General features: G+C 37.7%; 1 protein-coding gene across 15 annotated transcripts in view; it reads right to left on the reverse strand.

The window, feature by feature from the left end:
- Positions 1–280: 280 nt before the first annotated feature.
- Positions 281–22,852, reverse strand: part of MBNL3 (muscleblind like splicing regulator 3) — a 136,853-nt gene continuing 114,281 nt past the window's right edge. For 13 of the 15 annotated variants that reach the window (XM_082377937.1, XM_082377929.1, XM_082377936.1 and 10 more), the window contains 7 exons: positions 19,732–19,923; positions 17,994–18,230; positions 14,966–15,116; positions 13,128–13,163; positions 10,708–10,802; positions 9,711–9,784; positions 281–7,943 (listed from right to left, as the gene is read on the reverse strand). In XM_082377937.1, coding sequence (XP_082234063.1) covers positions 9,728–9,784; positions 10,708–10,802; positions 13,128–13,163; positions 14,966–15,116; positions 17,994–18,230; positions 19,732–19,923 — 768 coding nt within the window. In that variant the 3' untranslated portion in view covers positions 281–7,943; positions 9,711–9,727. The remainder of the gene's footprint in view (positions 7,944–9,710; positions 9,785–10,707; positions 10,803–13,127; positions 13,164–14,965; positions 15,117–17,993; positions 18,231–19,731; positions 19,924–22,852) is intronic. The other 2 variants (XM_082377940.1, XR_014239737.1) reach the window with 2 other exon arrangements.

Below are 22,852 nucleotides of genomic sequence, written 5' to 3' on the forward strand. Positions count from 1 at the left end.
TTTAGTGTTCTTTTGCTAAAATATGTGTGTCTTTCTTGCGTTAATGACTTCAAAATTATAGGAATAATACATCTAATACAGTGGATGTATTAGCTATATAGTTCAAAATACTGAAGGTATATATTTAGTAATAAATTTATTCTATGTATGAAATATAGCACTGAACCAAATCAAATCTTGTATTAGAATTACTAAATATTAGGATTAATATACTAGAAGACAAATAGCTTTTAGGTGAACTCGTAATGTGTGAATATGGATTCATAAAAGACAAAACCAAGAAATTTATATATTTTATTGAAAGAACAAAAAATAAACAACATAGAAATAGCATACTAAAATGAATTGCATAATGCACACTTCTAAACACAAACAAGCAGTACAGCACTATAACTTGAAAAAAAAAAAAACCCCCACAAATCAAAGCATCTGCCCTACTGATAGCAGTTGAGGGAATGAGCTATTGCATTCTGGAGGCAAAATATTATGGGAACAGTTTATATTTATTAAATACAGTGATCATTATTTACATCTGTAAGTGCTGCACAGGGCTAGTAATTTTCTTATTGATAAGTATTTTTAAATTGGCATTTTTCTGCCCAAAATATGTGCTTCCATTTTCTACATTATACTGGATTGTTCTTATACAAATGCATAAAATTAGCCCTTTAAAAGAGTGTATCTTGGAGCATCTTTTTAAGAAAACTTATTTAAATTATTGTAATTTGGGGGCATGTCACAAATGGTTCATTTTCTAATAATTAAAGCAACAACAATAATAAAAGGAAACTTATTTTGAAAAGGGCAATCCCAGAGTCCAATGATATAATTAGTGGTCATGTAATTCTCTCAACTGCTAGACTCAAAAGACACAGCAACAAAATAATTTGGTTTCCATCAGTAACAAACAGCATCTGTATACCGAAATAAAGCTTTGGAATCATGCAGTTCTATGACAGAAAAATGTTTTAGGTTGTGTGTTTGTTTGGGGAGAAAAGAGCACTGCTTAAAGTTGGGTTACTTTTAGGTCTTGTTACAGAGTTGGTTCTTTTTAAATTAAAGTAATAATGATATAGCTGTGACTTATTTCACAGTGATACCTTTTTTCCTTTTAGGTATGCTATAATTGAGGATGGGTTCTATTTAAAGATAAAATTCCTCTGGAATAGCCCTGCTTTGGAGTATTGATGGGTGGTTCTCTTTCAGGGAAGAACAAGTGGAGGGGCTGGAAACTGAATCAGTCAAACTAAATCCTTTCCTGGGCTTAATAATAGAGGTCCTTTCATTCTCTAATTTTACTTACTTAAACGACAGCACTGTGTTTAAGCTCCAAAGAGTGTGACATAGTGGCTTGTCAGTACGCACCACATGCCATCAATTAACTGGTTATCTTTTGTGATGCTTCTAGGTTCATTCTTACTCTTTTATAGGTGATTCTGCCTGACTTAAAATCTTACTATATTTCTATTGACCTTATGAAAATATATTCGTGTGGCTTATAGTTTCACAAGGAAATGTCAACACAAGAACATGGGTTAAGTTGGGGAAATATGTTGGTGATAAGGTTAAAGTTGGAGTTCCTAACTACAGAAGGAATGAATGCTTACATTTTCTATCAATGGAAATGCCGGTCAGATGGTCAGGCTGTTAGCTGTAAGGCTGACTCTAAGTGGTTATGGGCTCAAGGGGGGGGGAAAAAAAAAAAGGAAATTTCTAACCAACTGGCCCTGAGCTATTGGACAACTGTAAGGCTTGGATTGCTTTCTGGCTTTGGCTTATTATCCTGTCTCTGTAAGTGAGAACTATCAAAATGGGTAGCAATACTAATAACAACTCCCTCAATCCCAAGATGGGCTCCTTCTCCAGGGTAAGGACAACAGGCCTCAAGATGGGAAGGACTCAAAGCCCTCATGGTGATCTATCCTTAAACCTTTCTAACCTCGACCTTTTCTAGGTCTCATCGCCTGGAGGCAACAAAAAGATAAATGGTGATCTGTAGGTGATGTGGGAGCTGAAATTGGCAGAGATGATCTGATTGAAACATTCTTTTACAGCTCTGATGTACATAAGATTTCGGCTAGTTCTCTTCTGTTTCGTTAAAAGAGTAGGAGGCTGAAGTGGCACAGTGAAGCACTGTCTCATCTGGTAAAGGTAAGTCAGAAAACAGCCATTTATAAAATTGTGCCAGGAGCATTTTTTCCTTTGCTGAAGGGAATGAAATGCTCTGTGCTGGCCATACTTAACTGTTGAATTACCATCTTTCAGTAGTTGCCAATTTGGTTTTGGCTTCTGGATCTTGAAGGGGAAATAGTGGCAAACGTTAACAATTTGTCACTTAAATACATATTAATTGATGTAACTGATATATCTCAATTGACCCTTTTCTGTGAAAGATGAAATCTAACTAGATCAGAATGGGAATATCCATCTTGCAATTTACAACTCCTTGCGACCACTGAAAAAAGAAGACCTCAGCCAGAAACCTGCTGCCTGGTGTGTGTGTCTGTGTGTCTGTGTGTGTGTGTGTGTGTGTGTGTGTGTCTGTGTGTGTCTGTGTGTGTTTACAGTGAGGATTAATTTAAAAGCAAACGATCTCTGCTAGCAATCTTGCTAAAAGCTGAAGTACCTTAACTTTTGTTTAGTGCTGTTAGCTGAAGTTGACCTGTTAACCTGTAACCAGTCTTGTCTTGTGACGAGCCCTAGCAAACTAGAAAGCCTCCACAACAGCAAAGCAACATCATGTTTTAGTTAAGTCTTGTAGCAAAAAAAAAAAAAAAACCCTTCTTCTCAAAGCCTTAGAAATAACTCTCTCTTACTAACTTTTCCACTATTATCACAGACTTCTTATATTAAAAAAAAAATGCTCCAAGGATCGCTTTCATGAACTATGTACATAAGTGCAAAAAAGGTGTGTCTCACACGTTCGCACCCTAACTGAGACCATCAGTTAACTGCAGCATATGTCTCTTCAACACTGTTATGGGGTCATTCCACAGTATCTGTACGGATGGTTTCACAAAGATGAATTAATTTAATCTATGCTTTTGTCATTCTTTAACCCTCATTTGGATAGATTTGTAAAAGAGAATTTTTGTAGCTACAGCTATGCTACTTGAATAGAATGATTCTGAATAAGTAAGGTTATGGAAAGAGATCGGGGCATATTATAAATACGATTGTGTTTTGGAGTCTAAATACTGTGGAATAACCCTATCCACACAACAAATTCTATCAGCTCTAAAGCCTGATTCTAGAATCCGGATGTTGTAAACTTTTTGCTCAAAAAAGTCACACAAGGACACAAATTCAGTTTTCACATGGGAATTTGGATTAAAAAGAAAAATCAACCATATCTATTTCTGAGCTTTGAGCTGTATCTGTCAAAAACCACACAGAGTTTACAAGTAAAATTTTCACGCACAAAGAAATGTCTAAAGGTAGCCATGTTGTAGGTTTGTTGCTAAAGCAACAACTAAATATAATTAGTTAAACATTATTATTTGTATATAAAGTTAAGTTTGTTCTGTAAGGAATAGTTATGAACTACACTCTATACCTTGTTGTTTTTCAGTGTCAGTTGAGGACCTATCTAGGCGGGTTGGATACCTGTAGTAAAATCTTAAAGCTTCTCTAACTCTCCTTCAAAATTAAATTCACTAGTTACTTAAAGATATGAAAAGGGAATAAAATAAAAACTTTAAAAGGTAATAAGAAAAATGAAAACATGGCACCAATTAGTGAGCTGGTGCCCAGAACCTCTATTTGTAATTATATTTACAGTTTGATTAGGCTGTCAACTAAACTTGCAAAAAAAAAAAGTTGTCATACTCTTTTACATAGTGTTTATTCTATTGCCTTTGACAGGCACTGGTAAAATTAAAAATGAGGCCACTATCTATCTTCCTAAATCTATTCAACAGAATTGGGAAATCATATTTCCCTCAGTCACATTTCCCTTTTTCTATTTCAACGTGTGTGAAATGGAGAAGAGATCAAAGAAAGAAGATTCCAGTTTCAATTCGTTCTGTGCATCACAGCCTACCCTACAGACTGAAATAACTTGAAAATGTGTGGCTGCATTTTACCTAAGAGCATCCTCATGTACTCTCCAAAGGAGTGGAGGAAGGACCAAATAACGTTCCAAGTAGCACACAGGCCTTCCCTACATACTAGTTAATAAAATTTGATGTCAATGTTGTCCCTAAGCAGACATCACTGTGCTTACTTGTCGTGCCATGAAAAAGAGATTCATGTTGTAAAGACTAATCTTATTTGGTTCCTGCTGATGGTAAGGAGGAGGTACTTGCTTTGCCCCCATTGGAGAGCTGCTGAGCTGAGGCTGCCCATCAGTGAACACAGCCCAGTGGTGTCGGACAACACTTATGGCAAGATCAAAGTGCTTCAGCGTGTTCAGAAATGGATGGCGAAGATTGATGGAGTAGGGAGAGGATGGCTTTTCATGTCACGATTAACTACAAATTAAAGACTCTAATTTAGACAAATGCAATGAAATGCAACGGCTAGTTGAGGAATCATGCTCCAATTGCAAAAGCAAATACTGCATGGATTTTATGAATCCATTTAATTTAAATTGAATCTTAATCCTCTTTAAAATATACTTATGTTGTGGTCACATAGGGCTTTAAAAAATTTGACACTACTAAAACCCTCTTAAAAGAAAACCTTTAGATTATTTTCTCTGTATACATGGCCTGTTTTATCCAAGTTTCAGCACGCTTGCATATTTTTGCAAAAGGCTGAGAGGAATGGACAAAAACACTAATTTTGGATAAATAACAAGAGGCCCTTGTAAATTACAAAGCTTATAAAATGTTAACTAAGAATCACAAGTGATTAGAATTGTATATATACAATACGTCCAGTAAATTGTTGTTTAGAGTCACCGATTAGTTTTGTGACTTGTCTTTTTCACCAGAAATTTATAGTCTAATGACTTCTTTTCTTTTCTTGAATAAAGATCACTTGAATAAGTCATTGCACAACTAGTTAAAGAGTGCTATCTTAAAATTGCATTTTTGTCAAAATCCTTTCACCTCTGATCAAAACCTTAGTGCTTTGAGTTTTCTCTCTTTAAATCCACTCACAAAGCAACTTTTAAAATGCCAACAATATCAAAAATTGTTGCACCAAAAATACCACTACCCTGAATATCTCTCACTGAACCTCTTACTAAAAAATACGTCATTATTCATGTCTTCCAGTGCTTAAGGCAACATGCAAACAGCTGTACTCTAGGTTTACTGTCCATGTACATCTTTGTCAGAAGTTTAAAAAGTTAAGTGAGACAGTATGTTGTATCAAAATGTCAAATGACAAAAAAGTTCATTTCACACTGAAAATGTCTCTGTCGCTTTTAAGGAATACATCTAGAGTAGCTCAGGTGCATCCCTCCTGGATTCATGTGATCAAATCTGCCCTTCCTGAGAGGCACCAGCACAGGTTTTACAAAACTCAGTTCCAAATACAAGTAATTTCACAAAGGCATATTCTACTTTCTTCTCTAGCAATGTTAAGATTTTGGGAAACAGAAATTAAGTGGTTCAAAGGACCAAAAGGTAAAAGTCAAGACACCTCTTGCTCTCTAACTCCAGACAGACAATACTGTTTGTTTGTTAGCAGATGACAATGGCTCAATACAAGCAAGACCATTTAGAAATCACTGATGATCATGATTTGGATTGATAATTAAGATCAACAGGATATCAGCTACTGAGGAGTTAATTTTGCTCTTTTGTATTCTGAGCCAAAATGATCTGCTTTGGGATGGAGTCTCAACGGTTCTGAAGCACAAACAATGTGAAAAAGGCGAACAACCAGGAGTCAGGAGATATTTCTGGGTCCAGCTGCTACCAAGTAGTTAGGCAGCCCTGGGCGAATCACATGCCCTGGCTGTGAAAAGGTTTTGCCAGTTCCACTGTTCTGTGATTCAAACACTACTAGCCGGCTTAAGGTATCCTAAATCAGATTTTCCCTTTGCTTGTCATTTTCATGAAGGAGAAAAATAAACTTGGTATATACATCAAATTTGATGATTTTATACTTTCCAGTGAGAGAACACATATTTAGTAGAAAATATTAAATCTATCTAAGTCAATGCAAACTATCATGTGGTTCTACCACTGATTAATAATAGTAACTTTAATTACTGAGTAGGGTGGAAGAAGTGTGTGACATGCCATAGGAATTAACTACTATTTTACTTGGTTATACCATTATTTCAAAAGTATTAGTAACGTGAATTCAGGTCAGCTCTGTGGAGTGTAGCCACTCTGTCTCATCCAAAGGGTGTTACAGACCTCTCTATTCGTCTCTATTATAATTTTCAAAACATATAAAAACAAAGAAATCCAAACAAACAAAAAAGAGGCTTGATTATGATGTGAGAGATTCTGCTGTTAATAAAGTTTGGGAAGGGCAACACTTAACATATTATATCACAGGCACTTGCTCCTTCACTGAAATGTTTAACAAAACTAGAAACTCAGCTGAACTGAGGCTAAAGACAACTGTGGACATCCTTCTTAGAACTTTTAAATAAATCGAAGAGTAATTTCAAATGGCTCCCTACCTCCCCCTCCCCAGTCCCGCCATTTCTCCAAATCTATACTCAGACTCCAGCTGTGATGAACAGAAGAGACTGTCCATTTGGGGAGGAAAGGCCTCACCTGGAACCAATTCTCCTTCACCCTGACTGACTTTTCCAGACTGCATCTTACTTATTATTCAAAGAGTAGGCTAAAGAGCCTGAGCCATTTGCATTCAGAAAGTGGCACCTGTATCAAAGGTTACACTGCAATGGTTTTTACACACTTTCCTCCAATATGTAAAAGCTAGCTCCCAGCCCCGCTCTCTCTGCTTAATTTATAACCTGTCATTAGAATACCTTTAAGCTTCCAAGAACCAATTTTTCAGCTGAAAATGACAAATGGCTCAGTTTTAGACACTCAACCTAGAAGACAGGATCCTTGAGCCACAAAAAATGTAATGGGCACTTTACATAATTTTTAGTATATATGCTGAGAAATTAAAGGTAAAGTCTAGTTTTTCAATCTACTTAAGGAGTGAAATTCGGGTTAATGTTTTAAGAAGTTCCCTGTTATTTTCAGGTAATTATTTCTCTCTCACAAAAAAATCCAGTAACGTGACTGTACTATGCAAGGTTAGATCTACAGGTACAAATTATACACATGTATGTTTATGAACAGGTTTCGGACACACTCGAAAGTGAGGCCTTTTAAACGTCTGCCTCAAGAAACCTACAGAAATATTCTAAAGAGAGAGAGAGAGCATATCAACACTAACCTGTCATGTTTTTCAAGCACATGTGTTTCTGTTTCCCATTAATAACATTTTAGTTAAAATCAAACACCACACATTACAGCAAAACACTATAGTATGTAAAAACCTAACACAACATACCACAATACAATACAATACAATAATGGGGAAAATGGTATTGGATATATTTGTTACATTCTGAATCAAACCAATAGACTACTGTGTAAACAAAAACGGTAAAGTAACACTTCAAAACAGACCGAACATTTATCCACCAAGAATGCACAATAAGCCAGCAGTCCACTGTAGAGATTCACTCAGCATAATGGTTATTGGAAAATCACAAAGAATAGTGTGATAAATTACAAAATGTTATGGTGTTCTACCCAATAATTCAAATAAGATAGATAGATGGTAGTTGTTAGTTTTCTGTTGGTGTTTTAACATCTCCATTGATTGTTTGATGCTTTGGTTTTTATTCGAATTTGTTGGTTGGTATGTTTGTTTTGTTTAATATATTGACTGCACCATGCTTATTGTTGTGTTGGTAGAAGAGGACATACGTGAATATATATAGAAAGGCCATATGGAGGTTCTCACGGAGAGATTCTGATACTCCGTAACTCTGTTGTTCAGAATTTCAACTGAAATGGAAGAAAAAAAAAGTGAGAAATATTGGAGGGTTATTGAAGTAGGGTCAGGATACTTGGTTCTTGTTCCAGTTCTGTGTGTGAACCATATGCCAAGATATTCCCCACTCTGAATGTATGAAAATTGAGCTGTTGGAAATGCTCACTAAGGAGTCACATAGCATGACAGTCTGATAGTCTGTGGTTCTCACTGAGTGACAGTGTGGACAGTTGCCCTAAGTTAACAGAGATGCACTCCGTCGTTTAAGGCACTGTCTACACCATGAACATCCACCCATCCATCCACTTCCTCCAACAAGCATATATTGACAAAACATACTGGATTCCATTTTGAAATATGCAAATATTAAACAAACTTTAAACTTTTTATCTGTATGTTTTGGAGCCGTGCAGGAATAGCCTAAGTGCGAATTCTGGGTATACAGTATTTTACAAAATTACATTTTTGCACTCTGGAGAAATTTTCAACATCTGTTACATACTGCAATGATTATGATGTGCCCAATACCTCTAAATTTTCTAATGGAATCAAGTAAAAAAGAATCACTATTCCCAAACATGTTCTGTTGGAAAGTTAACTATATTTGACCACTTTTGTTTACCTTGATGTGAAGCAGCCCATGAGAATCAGGCAAGTGTTTACAAAGCCTATTATTCTCATGTTCGGTGCTATTCCCAAGTTGCCACTATCCCAAATGATACCCCTGAAAACTATTACAATATACAGCTACTTCAGTTATTCCGTGTACTCAAAGATGTCTTTTTTTAAAACACTCCTTATGATTGAAGGGACCTGTTATCTAATGTACAGTTATCTATATGCTCTGTCCAGAACAGTTAGTCTTCTGGGCCTGTGTGTCCTGAGCAGGAGAGAAATGCTAGCCAGGTTCTGGGGAACTAATCCATCAAGAGAACAGAACCGTTGCCTTCTTCAACCAGGTGAAACACTCCCGGTGTGAGAACTTCAAGCTTTCAATGACTAATGGATGCAACTCAGAATCAGTGTATTTGTTTAATAACAACTCCCTATAATTATTAATTAAGATGCCTCAGAGTCTTGAGTGACTTTAAAAGTCACACGTTCCAAGTGAACAATTGCTCAAATTAAGTGTGTTGCTATTACAGGCTCTGGACCAGGCAAAGGAAATCAAAGGTGAAGGGGGAAAAATCTGAAAACAACAACAAAAATTACCAAAAAAAAAAGGTGCCATGATGTGAATGAAAATAATGATTAAATTACTAAATTATGTCATTCAAAATTGAAAACAGCTGGAGCAATTCTGCTAGACTTACATGGGAAGCAACCTTTACAAAGTGGCAGAATGTGAAAGCGCTATTTTCCATAATGTCTTTAGAAAAAGCATACTGCCTACTGTCTTTAAGATAACCATCTTACTCAAATTGTGACAAAATTACTTTGCTTTATTTCAATTAAAACAAAGCTAGAAAAACGTTAAAAGATTAAAATTCAAAATTGATCTGTGCCTTTGGCTAACCAATCATACCCCTTTAATAATGGGAAAACATCTGGGAATTTGTAAGCTCATTGGGAAAATACAATACCAGCTGTCATTTTCATATTGAAAAATCACATATTTGCTGTCCATATTTCATTTTGGAAAATTTAGAATGCTTAAATCAAGCTCTAAGTTATAAGCAATGCCTAGTAATGAAAATATTTACCAAAGTCTTTAGCAAATGCAACTGTGTAGATAAAAGATATAACCTACAAATATTATATTAATACTTAAAGAGACTTACTGTTCTACTGGTAACTTCTACATCTGTGAAAGAAACATGCTGCTATTCAGTTCATCTACTGATAATGGGGGTATCTATAGTAGTAAAAAAGATTTTAGATTAAAATAGTTTCTTGAGAGAATTCCATTTATTTTGTTCACTGCTTGGACATGGTAATCAATAACCGTAACCAATTTCACAGAAAAATTTAGACATACTAACCATATCCAATAATAGTTAATTTTGCAAAAAGCACAGGTTAGAATGTGGTTTGTTTCCCCAATGGATTAATGCTCTGTGTCCTAAATGTTTATCATACTTGTAATTGAAACAGCAGTGGAACTTGCAGTCTTTAAGCGTGGTTACCACTTTAATAAGGCAAGATGGCCATAATGTTACACAATAATTATTGTAAGCATCTCCTTATAATTTCAAGACTCACCCCAAATTCATAATTTGCCTTGTGACTCTGCCTGTAAAAACCTCAAGCAAATGAAAATTAAAACAACACAAGCACATCTAACGTCGGTATGAGAAGGAATTTCTGATGTAATCACTGGGTAATGATAAGCATATCTGTGCCTTGGAAAGAAACGTGTTTTCTTTCTTTCCAGTAGATCTAAAGGTAAAGGTGATGATAGTACTAAGTGAAAGTTCAAACGCAATAACCAAAAATGGTAGTAAACTAAAATAAACTCTCCTCTCAACCAATGAAGAAACATTTAAAAAATTTTAGTATATACCTTTGAGGATTGGTGTGGTAGCAACAACTGTATATATAAGATGTCAAGAGTGACATCTGTAACCAATTAAAAAAAGAGAACACTCTGCTGATTCATCTCAGGATGAGCAGCAAAGCAGGAACATACACAGAAAGAAAAATTCTAAATGTAACAACGGCTAAAGAAACACATAAGAATAGGGACTAATGTCTCTCACCAATCCCAAAAGCATATACTGTGCCTTACCAACACACCGTAGTTAGCTAGGTCTGAACAGGTGAAATAAATGGCCAAACCTGATTGCTTGCAGCTGTTGCAGCGAAGGGAACGCTGGTGGCAGATGGTGTTGCTGCAGACACAGTGGTAGGTGTAGCACCGTGCATCATGGGCACTTTCAGTAGGAAATCATGGAAGCAACACACGAGGGGGTGGAGCATTTACGTAACCGTGACATAAACGATGGAATGGGGCGTGGCAGGTATCACAGCAACAAGCCATGTAACATCATCATGATGGATACACCAGGGTGCAACATGCAATCACAGTCAGTGCAAAGCAACACAGCATGGAAGGGGGAAATATTTAAAAAGAGAAAAGGGGAAAGCCAATTATAGTTACCATTAAGGAAAATGGAATCATTCTCAACATTTAGTTAGTTTTTGAGCAGAATCACACTGTAGTTGACTTCAGGGGCCAAATTTTCAGAAGGGGTTGCAATGGGTACCTATGACAAATCTGAGTTTACCAAGGCTATCTCTGTGGACAGCTAGTCAAGCAGAAATCGCTACGAACAGCTAGTCAAGCAGAAAAGTAACTGGGCCGTGCATTCAAAACGGGAGTAGGGAACTGCGAATCGGTGTTTGGGTTCGCTAACTCATGACAGACATGAGTGCTGTCACTGGATTTGCAGGTGCAAAGGGACGGTTATCTATATATATACTTACCTGATCTGTATACAAAAAGATCGTAGTTTGCTTGGTGGGTATGTGGTAGGGGAGCGGATAAAGAATACAGCGGACTATGCACGCAGGTTTTTCAGCACACCTCTGGCAAACCCCTTGGAAACTTAGGCTACTTATGAAACAACGTAGGCCACTGATTTATTGTTTCATAAATAGCCGACATTTCCAAGGGGTACTTCACGGTAAATATCCGACAAAATCTTGTCTTCACTGCAATATTACAGCAACAATGACTAGCAGCTGCAACATCTCTTTCAGGCTGATTTCTCGTTGCCTTTTCTAGTTTCTATGTCATTTTGAAAGCTTCTGGGATGCTTTCCTTATTTCTAGCTCATTTTGGATAGCAAGCCAAGGAATTAATGTGTGAATGGCACGTGTGCATATGTAATAATTTGCATCTATAATATATCGACTGAATTCAGATTTTCTGGAAGTCTACAGAGAAAGTGAATGGCTTGGACAGAGGAAAATCAACACATGCAATGTCACAGAAACCACAAACGTACCCCAAATGGTGATTAACAGAAACTCTGTAGTTATCTCTCATGCTCATCTCTAGTTATCCATTACCTATCAACATCCCTTATTGTAGCACATGCCAATTCTAAAAACACTCTTGTTTTCCCTTTGGGGGCACAACAACTGTGAAGGAAGCAGCACCACTGGAGCATGCAGTTTGCATTCCTACACTGAGCTCTTAGGTGAAAGGACGAGGGAGCAGAGTCACAAAATGGGAAGACGGAGACACACTTCACGAACTTGCAGAAGTATGTTCTTCTAATCATATGCATATGATGCTTCTGTTAGTAGTTGTCATTTTGACTTTTTTGTTTTATCTTGATAAACCTGTTAGTCCCTTTTGGGCTCTGCATCCACTTTGGCTGACCAATGGGATGGAGGTCAAGCTATTGCGAACTCTCAAAAAGGATAAAAGGAACCGGATTGATATGAGATGGTGGGGTGAGGTGGGATAATTCCTCCCTGTATGGAACAGAGCTATTTTCTCCTGGTCTGTTCCTGGTGCCCATGGAGACTATAGGAGCTGTGAACTCCCTAGGAGTTCTGAGAGGGAAACAAGTCACTTTCCTTGTCTTCTTCAGTGTTAGTGACGTACAAAATGGTTTCGAGATGGCTACCATATTGGATAGGTGGCTAATTAAAGGATCTGTGTGCAACTGGTTATTAGAAACCACATACCCCCAAAGAGTCATTTTGAAATGAGTCTCTAGTGCCTGGTTTCCGTGCAGATGGCACTTCATCCTAGAACACTACAGAAATCATCACAAAACACTACAGAATGCTCTAGCTTTGCTTTTTTGCAACATCTGAGTATTGAATGATTTTGATCTTATGGATAACTTATTTTTTGGAGGAATTGTTGTGTTGTACTTTACAAATTATACATTTAAAATATTTTAAATACTTCACAATTTCTTAGTAACAGATGTAAAGCTAAGAATAAAACTGCCCATTCTGGCTAGATAAGGAAATGTTTCAAAATATTTCAGCTACTATTTTTAGGGTGAAAATACAGAAATGGCAGGGTCGGTATTTGACCACAGTGGCAACCAACTGTGAGAGTGTAGGACTGTTGTGATTCCACAAAGACATGTAACAGACAGCGCCATATCAAACCTTCAATACTCAGAAAACGTCCAGCCACATCATCCAGTTGCTTGTCTCTTTCATAGTCACAACAGAAAAACACTTTTTTTCAGACTGTAAAAAGTTGAGAATTTTTGTACAAAACCTACCAATACTTGAAGCGGGTACCATGCACAGTATTGGCCCTGTACACCATGCAGAAAAGCGTGAAAAGTAAAGAAAAGAGATATTTCATTATTAAAGCTTTACTGATAGGAATAATTTCTAACTAGAAAGATATTCTTAGCAATATTAATGAACCAGCACATGCATATACAGTAATCTCCCATGCTCACAATTACAGCTTAAGATCCCAAACCCAGGTAATCAAAGTAATTCTTGGATTCTTAGGTATAAAAATGAACATTAATTTTTCTTTAAAGGCATTAGCTCACTTAAATTACATATTTATTCTGGACGAATACATCCTAAGGGATTTTTATTATGAAAGGGAGAATTTTAATTTATTATACACACAACTTTCAAAATATGCACCAGGATCTGGCAGCTGGCGCCAATAAGTTCTACTTAGGGCACTAATCTATTATCATTGCTTTCTCCACCTCGCAACCAAGGACTTGACTGTGAACATATGGCAAACAGGCTTTTCATCAAGAGGGGGCCCTCAGCCTGACAAGTTTTTCTTTTGCTATTAATTAAGGGGAAAGGGATTCTTCTGACGTTTTTGCTTGTAAATCTAGATTTTAAATTAGCCAAATCCAGCCCAACAAGTCTAAAAATTGTGTTTTTAAATGATATCATGAAGAACTATTGTGGTTAGTTAACTAGACAAAAGACTGGATTTTTATGGCTTCTTTCAAAATTAATTAACTGATTAATGTATCAGTTAACCAGTGGGTTTCTTCAAGTCCAGGCATACAATACTATGTGCTTAGTATGTTTATAATTAACAAGGTTTCTAAATTAATTTTTAAAGCATGTAACTTTCATTTAACAGTTTCCAAACTGGGGCATTTATGATTCTGACAGAAAAAAAAAAATCTACCGTACTCCCGGGGGTTAGTATTTTCAACTTATTCCTAAGAGACTATATGCTTGTTCTTAAAGTACTGAACCACTGGAAGAGAAGTAATTCCCCTCATATATGATATTTGTTTGACTTCAGCCCTTCTGCTTCTGGGCCTACATGAATGCTGATTTGAGCCCATATCTGGTCATGGAAATAATTTCAGCTACGAATCAACCAGTGGCATGTGGGATCTTCCCGGACCAGGGCTCGAACCCGTGTCCCCTGCATTGGCAGGCGGATTCTTAACCACTGCGCCACCAGGGAAGCCCCCTATGATATTTATTTGAAAAAATTATGGCTTAAATTTGTCTTTTCAATTTAGTGCAAAACTGTTATGCTATTAAATATAGTTGAATGTAGGAGGTAATAAAATATGCCACAAAGTGTCAGGAAAATGTGATAAACTGCTATATATTTTATATTAACTGGTTTAAGAGTTAGAGGCTAAAACTACCTGTTTTATATATATACTATACTGTATTATAAATGTAAGGGTAGTTTTATTATAACTGTCTTTGGCATATCAAAGATATATGGGCTACCTGTTTTTGCAATGCTGAAGCTTGGAAACTTTTTTTTTTTGAGGGCAGACCATTGTCTTTGAAAGTGATACCTAAGAATCAAGGAATTAGTTTGAGACTGAAACAAGTGAATCAAACATGAGAAGCAAAAATTAGGAAATGCTCCAAAGAAAAATGTTGACAGTGTTTCCTAGTTTGATTTCAAAACCATTAATTCTCAGGAATCATAGGAAAACAGTTTGTTCCGTATACAAACAGATTGAGCATAACTGCCTTGTTTTATTTCTAACCACAATACCTGTTGACCGTTCTCACATAAATGCTCTTTGGAAGCTGGTGGGCCCTATATTCATTTGCAACATCAAGCAACTCATGGTGCCCAGAGCCCCGTTCTCACCTGCAGGGATATATGCCGGCTGTGGGAGTTGCAGGTTAGTCAGAGCCTGCTGGCAGTGGAAAACACGGGGATTAAAGACCGGGGTGGCACCACTGGTCTTTTCAAGTGCCGATCTCTTTGGTATCAGTTGAAATGCACCAGGCTGCAGGGCCTGTGAGGGAAGGATGGATTAATAAATAGTATTAAGGAAAGTAAAATACATACTCAAGCCAAGCAAGCAGCAGTTAGATAAGGTCTGGCCTGGGAACCCTTTGCAAGGGTCGCCATTGAGCAAGGTAACCAACTTCAGAGATGAAGCCGTTGACTATATGAGTACATACTCAGTCCAAAACAGAAAATAAACATACAGGGGGGAAAAGAAGCTTTTCAACTTCACTAATTTAGACAAATTAGTGAAGCTGAAAAGGACCTCATCATGTGGGCTGGACGTGACAGGATGCTGTTGACAGCAAATAATCATTTAAAATTAACATCTAAAGGATGCTCATCTACCAACCTATTAAAATGAGATTAGCAGAAGCAACAGATATAGCAGGAAAGAAATTTTTGCCAGTTAAAGTTCCAATATAAATCTAGGAGATAAATGGTATGTAGGTGAAAAAAACAGATGTCAGAAGATCAGAGTCTAAAGCTCCAAAATCCAAAATTCAATTTATACAAGGATTTCAGGTCCAAACCCTATAACTGTATATTTCCCAACTAACATGTAAGGAAAAAGCAAATGAATTAATCTGCCCCCACCACCTCACCCAGATACCACAGATAGTTAGCAAAATGTACGCAATTCTCATTTATAGAGACTTGCTGTGCATTTTGATACGTATTGTTTGCTTTGTTGTAAGGTTTAATTCTGAAAGCTCTTAGCGTTTTAAAATCCTCCTTCCATGTCTACAATTCTTTCAAAATCCCACTCTGCTTAAAATGTAGAGTCAAAGCTCCCCCTGGATCAGATTCATTGGAGAAATTTGACATTACTTTACATTTTTTCCTCAGCAAATTGCACAGTACTTTAAAAACTTGTCCCGGCAACAACGATTGGGTATGCTCCAAATTCTTAAGGAGACGGGCACACTTACGCTGAGTATCTAGCCTTCCACAAGCCGAAAAGGGGCATGCCATGACCTCCTTATTCCTACGGATAAGAAGGCCTAATGGTATCTCTATTTTCATTTGGGAAATAAATATCACCCCTTCGAGTCTTTCCTTTTAAATGCATACAAGCTGCTTTCAGTAAAGTCAACCCAAGCTGTGCACATGAACACGAACAGGGTAAAAATCTCTGCTTCACAAAGCATTTCAACTCTGAATCCTTAAAATGTAGAAAGCTTAAATTTCTTCATGCAGCCTCCTCTGTTTAATCTTACCTCAAACAAATTCCTATGGGCCAGTGTTACTTTACCTTTAAGACGCCGCTCTGATCAGTCACTCAGAAAGGAATTCTATATTGACGTTCAAAAGTACCAGTTGAAGACCTTACTATATATAGTATGTTTAACTCTCTACATGGAAATTTGGGGCTGACTTGTATGCATTCTACCAAACACACCAAAATCATCAGAAATAGGCACATACATACGAAGGCCCCATGACTGAGCATTGGGCAGGTAGGTACACCATGGCACAGACATGGCATTCCTTGTACATCCCATGCATATGAGAACCTTTATTTTTAGGGGGCCAACTGTATTCCTCTCCTTTACAATAGGGTATGTTGTTTCTGAACTCTCTGCCACCAACAGAAATAATCTAACAATTGGAGGCTTCAATTCTGCATTGAATAGTTCTGGATACCTTCCTATTTTCATAGCTTAAAATTCCCTCATTCAAAAGAATTTAAGACAAAAAATATTTGGTGAAGTCTTTTTTAACATTCATTAACAAATTCTGCTGTCCAGATCAAGGCAGAAAATAAGTTTGTTCTATTTTGGTACTCAGCTCTTTCACAAAGTATTGGGTTCAGTTCTGAGAGAGCAGGGGTACTGAGAAAGAGAACAAGTCCAAATTTGGGGTATTTGGCTTAGAGAAAAGACATGAGAATCAGGCTCCTATGAAATAGGGATTGACATGTTTTGCAATAAACTAAGTGTAAGTTCCAGTTACAACAAGATAGATTTTAACTTAGTATGAGGAAAACCTTCTCAACAAATAGGGATGTCTGAAAATAAATGTCTCTCTCTTATGAAAAGGAAAGGTCTCTGTCATGGGCTTCAGGGTCATGGAGGTGATTTTTTTTCCACAGCCGGGAAAAATGAGGTTTCCTCAGGGTTTTGTCCCTTATTGGGCTTATACCCTATTACATGAGGAAAGGCCCAGACTATAAGAGAAATGAATAGCCCACAGCCTATCAAAATAATTGACAGCTGTGACAAGCATAAGAAATCATAATTCCTATTTTTTAACCTATCACACTATAGTGTTATGCAAATATTTTCCTACCTCCTACCTTTTCATGGTTAACTAGGACTAACTTTTCCCCCAAATTTACTTACTAGGGCAACTCAATAGCCACGCCTCTTCTCCAACCATGTAGAAATTTCCCCCCAGCCTTGGCTGGCTGCTGACTTGAAATCATTAACCTTTGGGAAATTAGAACCTATTTTCCACCCCATCCTCCAAGTCCTCTGTTTGTGAAAGGCATTAAGGATGTTACCAGCAAAGTGCCCATCTAGGTGGCTCACGGGGCAGAAAGGCAACTTCCTGCCTTTTTATGATATTAAGGTTAGTTAGGCGATAAAAACCACTCCAAAATAATTTACTGTTTAAGTTGTATAATTTACTCTTTCTTAAAAAAATGGGAGAAAAAGCACAGTAAGTTAAAATCATTAGGAAAGATTTAAAATAGTTATCTTTAGAAAATTTTAGTGAACTAGAATAAATAGGTTCTCTCTTTTCCAGCTTATAACCTGGGCAATTCATTTTAAGGTCCCCTCATGACTATCCAAGATCATGGTTCCAGGATATTAGATAAATTGAGGGATATATGAATCATTTATCCCCAAACAGTCGACGAGTCCTGGCCTGTTCTTACCATCGCAGTGGCAGCTGAATGGTTCATCTGGTGATGAGCTGCCCTGAGTTTGGCTTGCAAGTGCGGAGGAGGATGAAAGTACTTGCATTTCTCCCGGGAGCATCGACCTTTGATATAATCCATGCAGATGGTCACGGTATTATCGCTTGCGTCAATCACGGAAACATCTGTAGGGTGAGCATAGCGGCAATCGCTCTCACCACGGGTACAATTTCCACGCTGAAATTCACGGCACACCTTAAAGAAAAAAAAAATCACATTGATGCTTGGAAGGTGATTAGCTTTTATTTATTTTGCCAGTGAACGTATAAGAGCAACAGTATACATTCCTTTGTCATCTATTTAGGAAAACTTTTAAAAGCTGAAGGATAATGTCGAGCCATATTCACTATGAGATGTAAACCTAAACAAAATTCCTATTCCGAGGAAGAAAAAATCCAATCTTCCCAAAGGAAAAGTTTGTCTGCTTTCCTTACATTGAAATGCAAGTATTGTTGAAAACCAGTTTTTAATCCTCCACTTGATACACAGCCTAAAGTGTAATTAGCTAAGTTTGCAAGAGGGGGTTATTTTGTTAAGCTCCAAGATGTGTCTTTATCACACAGCATGCGCTTTCCTTTTTTAAAATTAATTTATTTATTTTTGGCGGCGTTGGATCTTCGTTGCTGCGCGGGGGCTTTCTCTAGTTGCGGCAAGCGGGGGCTACTCTTCGTTGCGGTGCGTGCGCTTCTCATTGCAGTGGCTTCTCTTGTTACGGAGCACGGGCTCTAGGTGCGTGGGCTTCAGTAGTTGTGGCACACAGGCTCAGTAGTTGTGGCTCGTGGGCTCTAGAGTGCAGGCTCAGTAGTTGTGGTGCACAGGCTTAGTTGCTCCGCGGCACGTGGGATCTTCCTGGACCAGGGCTTGAACCGTGTCCCCTGCATTGGCAGGCGGATTCTTAACCACTGCGCCACCAGGGAAGTCCTGCAATGTGCTTTTTACAAGCAGACTTGTGGACCATGACTAAAGGACATGCACAGATTCCAGTTCAATACTTGGCAAGGCATTTAAGGAGATGCCAATGAAGCTGACTTTTTGATTATTCTAGCAAGTAGAGACTCATCAACGAATACAGTAACCCCACTCTGCAAAGCTGGAGCCTGGCTAAAAGGAGCATTCCCACCAGACTTTCTATGCCATAGCAAAGGAGATGCACAGTCTGCAGCTGGGTACACTAAGACATTGTTTGACCTACTATACAACCGTGCACTTCTTAACAGGGTAAAATTGCAGTAATAAAATGTCTAACATTTCTCTGAGATTATATTCCATAAGCTTAAAATTCAGATGGGGGCTTCTCTGGTGGCGCAGTGGTTGAGAGTCTGCCTGCCAGTGCAGGGGACACGGGTTCGAGCCCTGGTCTGGGAAGATCCCACGTGCCGCGGAGCAACTAGGCCCGTGCGCCACAATTACTGAGCCTGCGTGTCTGGAGCCTGTGCTCCGCAATGGGGAGAGGCCGCGACAGTGAGAGGCCCGCGCACCGCGATGAAGAGTGGCCCCACTTGCTGCAACTAGAGAAAGCCCTCGCACAGAAACGAAGACCCAACACAGCCATAAATAAATAAATAAATAAATAAAATTAAAAAAAAACAAATTCAGATGTACTCATCTAAAGCATTCAGAACATTGGGCTCTAAGAATGTTTATGCATAAGGTTAATATCTACCCTATAGGGATTTATATATTTCTACACAAATACCTCCAGTTTATCTGTACGCATCGGTTTTGGACCAGGAGGTCCTGGCAGTGGGAGAGGCGGGTTTCCAGAAATCAGCACAGGCGCATTTGGTAAAAGTTCGGCAGGGACCAGGCCCATCCCAGGATGAGGTAAGTAGGGATTGAAAGCCATGGCAGGATTAGGTGCCAGGGATGGAGTCACAGGAAAAGAATTCTGTATGTTTAAAAGAGAAAAAGAGGTGTTAGAGGTCAATAGATTATTCCTATTATTACACAAGGAAGCAGTCTTTCAAAAAGCTCAAGTCATATCAAAAGTTACCGTTGTATTTTCTGCTTTATTTTTAGTCTCATACTAATTCCCATATAGGAGGAGTTCCTTTTAAAACCACAAATCTCTTTGAGTAACAAATTTATTGGTAAGCTGATACGCCAAGCCACATAATTATAACAGTCATGAGTTAAGTAAATTAAATCCCACTGATGGAGTCTGTTCCAAATGTGTTCTCTCTAGCACTTCCATCTTTACCTAAAAACCATGGCACCAACGATATCATATACGTGGGCAATCTGCCTCATCTCCTCACACAAGCATGGCCTTTGCACACAGACTTCAGGTTCTCCCCCTTCATCCCACCCTCCTCCTTCCCTTCCCCTTCCTCGCAGTACTGCTTGGCTACAAAGCTGCTGGTCCTACCATGGTTCCCAACTGCCCTAACCAACCACTTGCCTCTTGGCCCACTATCAATTACGGACGAAAGCAAGAAGGGAGGAAGAAAGGGGTAGATTCTGAAAAGTGAGCGCTGTAAGAACTTCTTGTTGTCTACCTAAAATGAAATTAGTACGGTCATTTTTTTTAGAGGTCTTATTTTACAAATGAATCTGACTTGCCTAGCCTTGTCTTTCTCTAAGGGATCAGATGATGTGCACAGTTTAAAAGGGGGCCCTAAAAATGCTACGAGAATCCCCATTAGGCAGGAAGAGATAAAAGGATTATAAGGTACATACACTAGAGTATAACTTGTAAAGAAAAGTCTTGGAAATGCAAAGGAATCTTACTGGCTTTCCTATTTTTTTTTTTATTAACAGGTTATTTTATTTGACTCAAATCTTATTGTAAACATCACAAAAAATGTTAATCTCCATAAATACTCAACCTTTATGGAGACAACAAAAAACTAATTTAGGCTAATTGAAAATAAATTCTGAACTGACAAACACATATAATGTATGGTAACACAGCATAGTTATAAACACTTCACTCTAGATGATACACAGTTTTGTTATTAATTCCCATTTAATCTAAATTGAAATTATTGAAAACTTTTAGTCAAATGTTTGCTTTTTCTTTTTTTTTTGACATCTTTATTGGAGTATAATTGCTTTACATTGTTGTGTTAGTTTCTGCTGTATAACAAAGTGAATCAGCTATACACATACATATATCCCCATATCCCCTCCCTCTTGTGCCTCCCTCCCACCCTCCCTAATCCCACCCCTCTAGGTAGTCCTGATCTCAAAGAGTTTCATATATGTACTGCCTTTATTATCTGTAACCACATAATTTATCACTTTACTGTGCTGTTTTCCAGTTTGTTCCCTATGTGGGTGTCTTTTCTTCTCAATGTGGTCGTAATTTCTTTGATAGTTCTCTTGTCTCCCCTATAGTACCCAATATATAGTGAATGACCGATTGACTGATATAATCAATGACATAATTTAAAAATAAATGTAAACATTTTAATGAATGAATAACAAATCATGGTTAAATATAGTACATTTCTAATAGTGACTTTATAAGGTAGGCAGCGCATTGTCATGCAACTGGTGATGTCTCATGTATTACTAATAGCATTGTTCTCTCTTGCTTTCTTTTTATCTCTTTCACTAAAAAAATAATCTGTTGCACTGCCAAGCTATGCCCACACCTTCTGCTAAATCACATTAATAGGAACAGCTCTAAATGCAGGTAGAATAGAAGTCTACGGAGTATGAAGTGAGGGGCGATCTATATTCATGACGCCACTCCCTAGTCGGACTTGAAACTTTCAATAGCACAGCCTTCTCCGTGAAACCCCTGTTATAAACCACATTCAGCTTGGAAGGAAGGACTTCCCCATTAGCACCCTACCTTAGATGAGTTTATCATTAGCTAACTGGCAAATTAGGAAGGGCAGAAAGAGCATGCCCCCTCCTCCCCAAACTGGCAAGACTCACCAGGGTTAAGTAGAGAAGGCATGGTGGCCAAGAGCTTTAAGAGGAAAGGGGTGACACCAGGTGGCAGGAAAGATGACGGGGCAGTCAGGGAGGTGCTTTAAGGTTTGAGGACAAAAGCCAAGGGCTGACCCAGCCTAACTAGCGCTGTGATGTAACAGGGTATAGGGACATGTCATACTTCTCATGGAATGAGATATAAAGATCCAGGAATTAGCTGATGTGATATTATTTTATATAATGAGATAAGGCAGACTTTATCAACTCGATGGTTCATGGTTGTCTCAAAATTAGCAAGAATCTCGAATGGTAAAAACTCTATATTTGAGCCACACAACAGTACTCTTTGTTTTACTTCTTTTTCCTCTCTGACTTTCATAATAAAATTTTTACCATCCTATTCTCCTTGCTTTTGTCTTTTGCTCTGTTGCTTTTGCTTGTCACAGAACCAAGAAGAGCCATTATTACATTTTTTAAAAACTATTGAATTAAAAGGAAAACTTGCAGGTGAGTGAATTTTCCAGATTAAAAATCATTAATCACTAATAAATAACCAATCAATTAATAATATTTAAGAATAATGTACATGTAAGCAATGCTTCCTATTTATAATAGCTCTGAACTTCTGTATTTTTTCCTTCCTTTCTGGGGGGAAATTTCCTGGTTAACTTCTGCTTTCTTTAGAATATGTTTTAATCCTCTTAGGTTTGTTATATGTTCCAATTGTATGAAAACAAGCTGAAAATTAAAAGTCTATATAAATAGTGCAAGGGACTTGCTGAAAAAGTTTAGGGTTTGTAAGATTATACTGTGCCATGTTTAGGTTTTAAAGTTAGTATTGTAGATTTTATAACCATTTTCCTCCTTGGTATAAACTTCATTCTATAACTCTGTTTATTGAGAAGAAGCAGGTGTTTTTATTCCCAACCCTC

Source organism: Balaenoptera borealis, assembly GCF_965194805.1.
Source record: "Balaenoptera borealis genome assembly, chromosome: X".
Taxonomy (NCBI): Eukaryota; Metazoa; Chordata; class Mammalia; order Artiodactyla; family Balaenopteridae; genus Balaenoptera; species Balaenoptera borealis.